The sequence below is a fragment of the Pocillopora verrucosa genome, chromosome 6, assembly GCF_036669915.1.
Source record: "Pocillopora verrucosa isolate sample1 chromosome 6, ASM3666991v2, whole genome shotgun sequence".
NCBI classification, from domain to species: domain Eukaryota; kingdom Metazoa; phylum Cnidaria; class Anthozoa; order Scleractinia; family Pocilloporidae; genus Pocillopora; species Pocillopora verrucosa.
Window position 1 is genome coordinate 19,095,969 of NC_089317.1, and position 8,347 is coordinate 19,104,315.

At 35.7% G+C, this 8,347-nt stretch overlaps 2 protein-coding genes across 3 annotated transcripts; one reads left to right on the forward strand and one right to left on the reverse strand.

Moving 5' to 3' along the window:
• Positions 1 to 52: 52 nt before the first annotated feature.
• LOC131792548 (tRNA-splicing endonuclease subunit Sen15-like) lies at positions 53 to 4,192 on the forward strand. Its single transcript, XM_059109959.2, has 2 exons — positions 53 to 2,346; positions 2,725 to 4,192. Exon 1 carries the CDS (start codon positions 53 to 55, stop codon positions 581 to 583), a length of 531 nt encoding a protein of 176 aa, XP_058965942.2. The 3' UTR covers positions 584 to 2,346; positions 2,725 to 4,192.
• LOC131792541 (uncharacterized) lies at positions 2,391 to 8,333 on the reverse strand. 2 transcript variants are annotated; one of them, XM_059109938.2, is made up of 10 exons: positions 8,264 to 8,333; positions 8,021 to 8,077; positions 7,805 to 7,876; positions 6,994 to 7,097; positions 6,662 to 6,697; positions 5,798 to 5,870; positions 5,316 to 5,378; positions 4,772 to 4,880; positions 3,801 to 3,992; positions 2,391 to 3,064 (listed from the first exon to the last, which is right to left on the reverse strand). In XM_059109938.2, the coding sequence occupies exons 1-10, from the start codon at positions 8,288 to 8,290 to the stop codon at positions 2,808 to 2,810; spliced, it is 990 nt and encodes a 329-aa protein (XP_058965921.2). In that variant the 5' UTR covers positions 8,291 to 8,333; the 3' UTR covers positions 2,391 to 2,807. The 2 variants fall into 2 exon arrangements, with proteins under 2 accessions (XP_058965921.2, XP_058965931.2); XM_059109948.2 differs by lacking the exon at positions 6,662 to 6,697.
• Positions 8,334 to 8,347: the final 14 nt, after the last annotated feature.

Consider the following 8,347-nt stretch of genomic DNA (forward strand, 5'->3'; position numbering starts at 1 on the left):
TCGTACCTAGTTCTACGCGGTTAGCCTTACACGCCTGGCAGAAATTGTCTTAATGGCGTCCACAAGCACGGTTCAGCACAAAGTTACGAGGGAAAATTGGTTGGAAGCGCATCCAAAATTCAAAGAAATACAATCGTATGGATTTTATAACGAGAAGATGCCGCTAGCAAGAGCTGCTATCGGTGTGTACCTGGACTTATGTGAAAGCAAGCACTGGTTTAAGGTTTGCATTCATCCTTGCGAGTCTTTGAAGTTAGTGTACATAACTGGAAAGCGGACCAAGAAATCCCAGTTTGATGTTGTAGTTCCGCTTACGATAGATACAACATTAACAACAGAGGAAATTCATGATATTATTCAGGAAGTTAATCTGTGCGAAGAAGAAACTGAGGAAGGAGCAGATGCATGTCGTAGTCGCGTGAGCTCCAAAGTAACAATGGCTTTCTATGAGGCTGATTCCACTATTGTCTATTACGACTTTTCTCAAGGACTTGTTCCACCGGATCCACCAACTGAAGAAGAGGAAGTGAAACCGAAACGTAAAAGAACAAGACCGAAGAAAGGCAAGAACACATCTTCATGAAATCGCATAAAAACAAGGAGCAGTTCGTTCGATAGCGAACATAGAAATATGTTCTCCACGACGCTTCGGTACTGGCGCTCTTGAAAACCATTAATACTCTATTAAGCTTCTCAGGAGCTGATATTGTAAAGAGAAATTACTCATTGGTCACTTCCAGGGGTGAATATAGAAGCTGATCAGTGCTCTAAAAGCAGTATTCCTTTTTAATTCCTAGGAATAGAGGATTGAATTTTACACAATCTTCGCTACACCTTAGACCAAAAAGCTCTGTTTTTTCTCCTTTTCCTTTCAACAATTGGTTTCCTTTTCTTGCCTTTTTAACAGTAAGTTCTGCTAAAATTGTGATCTTAAGATTTTGTTTTGCAAAAATACTTGGCTATAAGAAGCACCCCAATTTCAGTACTAACTCTCCAACCAAAGACAAAATTTTCTCGAAAAAACGGTGCGCCTTATAACCAAGAAACTATGGTAATGACCCTATCACTCCTGGAAGTGATTAATGTGGGATTGAGTAATTTCTCTCTACAATATCAACACAATATCAAGCAGGTGTGGGCAGTCAGAGGAATAAGAAGGAGAACCAAGGTACACCTGTTCAAGACTTTAGTCCTACCGGTCCTGATATATGGTTGTGAAGCAAGGAAGATCACAAAGGCCAATGAAAGAAAACTGAACAGTTTCCAATGCCAGTGCCTAAGACAGATACTGAGGATTAGATGGCAGCAAAGAATGAAAAACAAGAGTAATGGCAGAAATCAATGAAATTAGCTGTGAGATGCAAAGAAGAAGGTGGAGCTGGTCAGGACACATACTCAGGAGAGAGGGTGTGAACAACTGTTTTATGGCATTAGCTGTGAGATGCGAAGAAGGTGGAACTGGTTAGGACACATACTCAGGAGAGAGGGTGTGAACAACTGTTTTACAGCATTGGGGTGGACAGCAGAAGGTTGAAAGGTGAGAGAGAGACCAAAGACCACTTGGAGAGGGACTTTCGCTAGAGAGAGAGGCAAGGCAGGGTGGAAGAGCTGAGATGTGGCCAAGGTGGCAACAGGCAACAAGGGGGGTTGGGTGGACAATGTGATGGCCTTATGCACCTACTGGCACACCAAGCAATGATTATTATGATGATCATGATCAAGCAGACTGTTGATGAGATTGAAGAAAAATATGAAAAAGGGGATTAGCATTTGATTCTTAAGTCTCAGAATTTACTAAAGGAAAAATTTATGGCAGACAACAAGGATAATTCCTTTTGAGATTGAGGGAGCACAGGCAACCCAAGCTTGATACATTTGTAAGAGAATATATGGGGATTTAGATTATGCCATATCTTTACCTGTATTGGAATAAAAGTTGCTTGACAAACATGTTGTGTCATTCTGTTGATTTGTGACTCCTGTGTGTAATTTAGAGAGGTATTAATGGAAAGAACTCACTCCTTCTATTTAAGTGTAGTGAGTACTTTCAGTTAATACCTCACTATAGAACACACAGGAATCACAAATCAACAAATGACACAACAGGTATGTCAAGCAATTTTTGTTCAATACAAATTCAGTTTTATTTTTGGCTCATGAAAATTCATATTTCCAATCATCCAGACTCTCAGTTATCCAGACCATTTAACCCAGTCCCCATAAGTCTAGGTAGTCCAGGTTCAACTGTAACTTGAAAGCTTTTTAGCATTCCGTTACAGATCCTACATGTTCTGATTGGTGACCACACTTCCTAACAACTTGCCAGTATAATTCATACAGTAAATGGTGAGTCAAAAAAATATTTGCCACCAATGTATAGATGTACTATGTAAGAATTATTGAAAATGTTTACTTTTCCCAAAGAATAATACACCAAGAATCTAACAAAACCAAAAGGAAGGCTTGGCCTTCACTTCTGTTGGCTTTTACAAATGACTTAAAACTACAGTATCTACCAATACAAATCTCATGTTTATCTTCTAATTGAGGAATAAAATAATCTTACAGTCAGAGTTAAATTAAACACATCCCTGCAAGTGCTATATGGAAGTAGTATTTTCACAATAGAAAAACATAAATTATGTGCTAATTTATAATACCTGTTGAGTTTACAGTGTATCCAACCTAGAAAAATGTTACCAATTATCATCTTACAATTTACAGGTGCATTTTCTTCCTCATGAAAATCATTACAAAAAGACCACATGGCTGCCCTTATGTCTGTGTCTTAATGAAATTGAGGCAGACTAATACATTTTCCCAGATTGATACTGGCCAGAGTAGCCTGATGCTTGAAGTGACTGCTGCACTGGTCCTGTTTGGTAATAGTTTGTCTGCTGTTTTTGCTGCCGAGTGTTGTAATACTGGGTATCTTGGGGCTGTGTATTATATTGTACTGGATTCTGTGGTGAAGCTTGTTCAATTTCTTGCAATCTTCTCTGCCGCACAACAGTCTGCAAGTCCTTAAAATGACGTCTTGTGATTTCTCCTAAGTCATCAAAGACTGTATAAGAAAGAGAAGTTAAGTGGTAAAAAATTGGTTATTTATTTTAAGTGACAGCTATAAGCAATACCACTGACATTATTATTTATAAACCATATGTAAATAAACACAGATTTGAATATGGTAGATGTCTGATGACATGGGAAGTACTCGACTGATTTTATAATTTTCAGACTTTCAATGTTAAGTGGGTGGAATAGTCAGTGGTTAAATGTGGGCAAATAATGGATAAATGATCCTTACTTCCTTCATTTGAGCATGGTGTATACACCACAAGGGCTTGGCAGATCAGCACTTCAGAATTATATTGTAATCCCCTAGGTGATTCACTTAACAAATAGATTCTATGGTGCTGTGTGTTTGTACAATTATAATAGATCACAGATAACATCAAAATATGGTACAAACAAAAAAGTGCACCTTTTGTTTCACTTATGTTCTTACCATATTTTGGCTTCTTCTCTGAACTATGACTGTACAGACCCACAGTAACGTGGAATCTTTTTGTCTTACATGTTAACAAAAAAAAGAATGGTGATGTTGTCCATGCCTCTGTCCTCCAACAGACCACAAGAACCACTCAAGATGTGTGTAGGATTCAGCTTATTATACAACTTTGATAGCTGCTTTTGTCCTTTATTAGCAACTCTGGTAATCTCTATTGAGTCAGTCCTAGACTTTTGAAACTTATGTAACTATCAAGAAACACATATGATGGATCTTCTCCATTCCTCACCTCTGGCATTGTATGCATGGTCACCAGATGCAACAACCTTCTGCAAGAAATGAGCCATGGCACCAGTTGCAATGACTCTTTGAACCAATGGCAGACCTTCAAAATACTTGAAATCAATGGCAAATGGGTTGAGAGGAGCTGGGTACATACACAGCTTTACAATCTCAGCGATAATGTCCCAGAGTTTGCTGTCTGATTAAGAAAAATAAACTTTATGTGAGGACGTATGTATGTGTACTTAATGACTACCTGTTAGACACACAACTCGAAATTTAAATTATCTAACTAAAATTAACCCTTTAACTCCTAGGAGTGACTAGCATCTGACTTCTCCTTACAACATCACCACTGAATCACATTATTGTCATGAGAATAAAGGAAATGATCAGCAAGTGAAGAAGCTCTTGATTGTTAGACAAATTCTCCTTGTCAGCACCTTAGTAAATGTACAGAAAACAGTATGGAGAGTATGAATACTGATGTTAGGGTGTAAAGGGTTAATGTATAACTCTGACATAAAAACTTCACTTAGTTGTCTATCTTTGAATAGGTAAAATATATAAGACCAAATTATTCGAAAGACACGTCTGTTATTTTTGTTCTTACTGCAGTCAGTACCACCATGATATATTTGCTATAAATCATACATTCCTTAAATGTTGAGACATTCTCTATACTCTTATTGTTCACAAACATGTCACTTATTTTTGCTAGCAATGTTTCCATTGCATAAAAACTAAAGGCAATTATAATAATTATTGCTATAACATAACACTGATAGATCTTAAACATATATGCAAATTATTGATTCAATTCTCTCAAGATAACAGAGATCTATCTAAGCCTTTGGCTTCCATTTTCCTAACTCCATTTAGTTCATCTACAATTTATTGTTACAGTAATGGGCAAGTTGATGTCTTATATGGCAGTGGGTGAACATACTGTGCTCTGTGACCTACATACAGCTATACCTCTCTGTTTCCATTCTGCTGTGGACTTAAGTTTCAATGGACTATCCTTCATTTTTTCTTTGCCAGAATCATTAGAAAGTGCCACTAGTCTCTCATGGTTTGATCTTACCTACAACATAAAGCATGTATTTTGGGCAATTTTTTCAATCTCATGATTACTAGATGCAAGCAAGCTAAATCCTTTGCTCTAAACAAGCAGACAAAATGGACTCATCTTGCCTGTTTTAGATTGTTAAACCCACAGGCTTACCATTTTCTGCTTCTATATGTGGTTGTCTTTAAAGTTAAATGGCCAATATTGTTGTGAATTTTGAATGGCCTCTATAAAAGATACAATACTTAAGGGTTTTCAAACAAATCAAAATGGAGTAAATGTGTTCAGAAATATGAATGTGATGTCTAACTTCTTTAGTTGATTTGAAACCTACAAGAGTGATATTTGCAAACTTGAAAGTTTAACTCACTCAGAAATAGAAAGAATCTTAGAAAGAAAACAAACCAAACAAACAATACTGTAGTTTGACATTTGTAAGCCTCCACTCACCCACACATATGGACAGCTGTACCGAGCATAAGCAGCAATAAGGAATAAGGTTGATTTGTCATCCTAAAATAATAATAAAAAGGTACTTCATGTAAATTAATCCTAATTGATAATTAAGTATCTGATCCTTCAACGAAGAGGTTATTAATTATTTCATTCTTTATACTGGATTCTTGTGGTAGAATGACATTCCAGTTTGTCATTTGCAATGCTGATAACTGACTTTTAACCATTAAAAATCTAAATGTACACCCTATCAACCATTAATTTGATTCTTATTAACTTGACGAAAGTTAGGCAAATATTCAGGTGATATTTTTCTAATGTGACTTTAGACTGAGATAACCTAACCATTTGCCTAGCTAGCTTTCATGACAGCCAGTTAAAAGGTGGAAAAGGTGTTTTGGACATTGACCCTTTAACTCACAAGATCACTTCTTTGTCTTGTAATATATGTTGAAGTATATTAATATACCATATACCTTTAAATCAATATCTTTTTCACTAGGACTTGCTGGTGGTAAACCAATATCCATGAAACCATATCCACTTAAACTATACAAAGAGCAACAGAAATGACATTATTGTTATTTGTAGGCTGCCAAAGCAAAACTTGCACAAGCCATGCACTCATACTAACATGTTATTTGTACATAGAGTCTGACAGTCTGAGCCCCATTGTTCAAAGCTGGGTTAAGATAACCAAGGGTTTGTATGAAATCTGATTTCAGATCTGAAAGCTTTGAAAAAAGATTAAGTACAATTCATTTAGTCTACAAAGTGATGATTGGATACCCTTTAAAGAATGAAGAAAATTATACGAGGAAGGCTTTGGAACAAAGGGATAAAGAAACCCAGGTTAAAATTTAACCCTGGGTTAATGTTAATCAGCCTTTGAACAACTGAGTCCTGCTGATTGGTATAATTATATATTAGTGAGACTGATTATTGTGAGACTCAAAAATTGATTTATCGTAACTGAGAGAAGTTTTTTTGTATCCTGAACCTCTATATATGACGGAGAAAACAGGTGAATTTGACAAACTATATACAAACAACTTCCAGCTAAAGGGTGTAATCTCATTTCACAAAACTAAACATGTACTTGCCCATTAAGCAATAGTTTAATATGCTCTTGTACAATAAGCAATTTAGAAGGTTATTCTAAATAGCTGTAAAGGTTAGTTTAAGTTAATTGAAATTAATATTCCTAGAATGAGCAATAAATTTGTTAAGCATCTGAGTGTTATCTAGAATAAATTTTGAAATTTGAAAGATATTTAATTAAGAGGCACATCTAGAACTGTTGCAAAAAAGCAAAGAGTGAATTAATGAGCTTTTGTTACCTTTTTTGAGTGTTTGCAGACATGATTAAGGATTGTCTATAAAGAAGAATGGAATGTCTGACTTGGAGAATAGATTTCAAAAAATTAAGTCTTTAAAATTTTAAAAAATTTCAGTCTCATTCAACAAAGATGATCCATATTTTCAAACAAAACTTAATGAAATCACAAATATTACAGCACAATAAACTTTGATACTTACTCATTCCTTGGTAAGCTGGTCTGGTTGTCAAATTTAAAACTTAGAGTTCCTTTTCTCATCTTTTCAGAAGAAGGCGAACAAATCTTAATCGAATCACAAATATTATAGCATCATCCTAACCTTGGATACTTACTCATTCCTTGGTAAACTGGTCTGGTCGTCAAATGTAAAACTTAGCGTTCCTTTTCTGGTCTTTTCAGAAGAAGGTGAAGTATAGTATGACCAGATTTCTGGAGACTTAAAGAAGTTGACAGCAAAAATAAAATTGATCAGCATTGAGGTTCTAAATGACCAAAATAAAAATACTCAAAAGGAGTAACCAAGACAAAAGACATAGTCTTCTATTTTCCACTTTTAATTACATCTTATATTATTAATATTATTCCCCTGAATGACTTTTTGCCAATTGAGAACATTAATATAACATACAGTTTTAGGTTAACTTCAAGAACTTTTGTCAGCTTTTAAGTGGAAGAGAACAATGGACTTGGATCATGGGGAGAATAGGCAGCGGGGGGATCAGACGATGAGAGGACAGTGAAGATAATGGGAAAAAAAACAAAGATTGCATAAAAATTACTTCATCATGTGTATTAGCAGTCTGAACTAATATGGGATGGAATGCAGGAGTCAAAGGTGCAGAAGGGTCCCATTCTGCAATCTCTTCCCCCCCTCCCCACTTTCTAATTTTTTTAAGACCCACCTTCTAAGTTTTTAAGGCCACTCAATAAGATAGAAGGCTTGTCAAAGGCAAGATTTTTCTTGTCTCCCTGGAGGCTTATCTCTAAAGGATATCATGTGCCAACATAAAATAATGCCTAGAGAGCTGATCGATTCGAGTCATGATGACTGGGGATATTCATGTTTCAAAATAATTTCCACATTGCAACATATCATTACATTGTCGAGATTGACAAGTCTCTTTGAAAACATAAGTATCTCACCATAGGTTCATTTAGGACTCTGCATATTAACTCTTCTCGACCTCGTAGATAGAGAGCGAAATATTTGAAACCCTAGAAAGTGGAACGAAACAAACACATGCAAGACCAAGGATCTCGTGTTAAATTAATTACAAATTAAAAGAGTAAGCATTCATCGCACTGTTTATATTCAAATAAAATACAATCAGGAACGGCCTCAAGACAATCCTTTTGTACCTTCAAACATCCAACTCTCAACATCTCGTTTAGAAATCCTTGCAATCTCTTTTTCTCCTTGATTAAACAAAAACAAATTTAAAGTCAATTGTTGGAAAGTATCGCTTCGCACCTTCAAAAAGCATGCCCATTACTACCATACCTAGTCTTGGAAAAATAAAGGTTAACATTAAAATTATCTGCAATTGATACAAAAGATTAAGAAAAACATGAATACCCTAAAAGAAAAAAGACAAAACAAACCATTTGATTTAATTTTGGGGACGCCATATTCTGTTGTGATTCCAAGCAACCTGGCAATTAAATAGAAGGCCTGGTTGCCTTTTC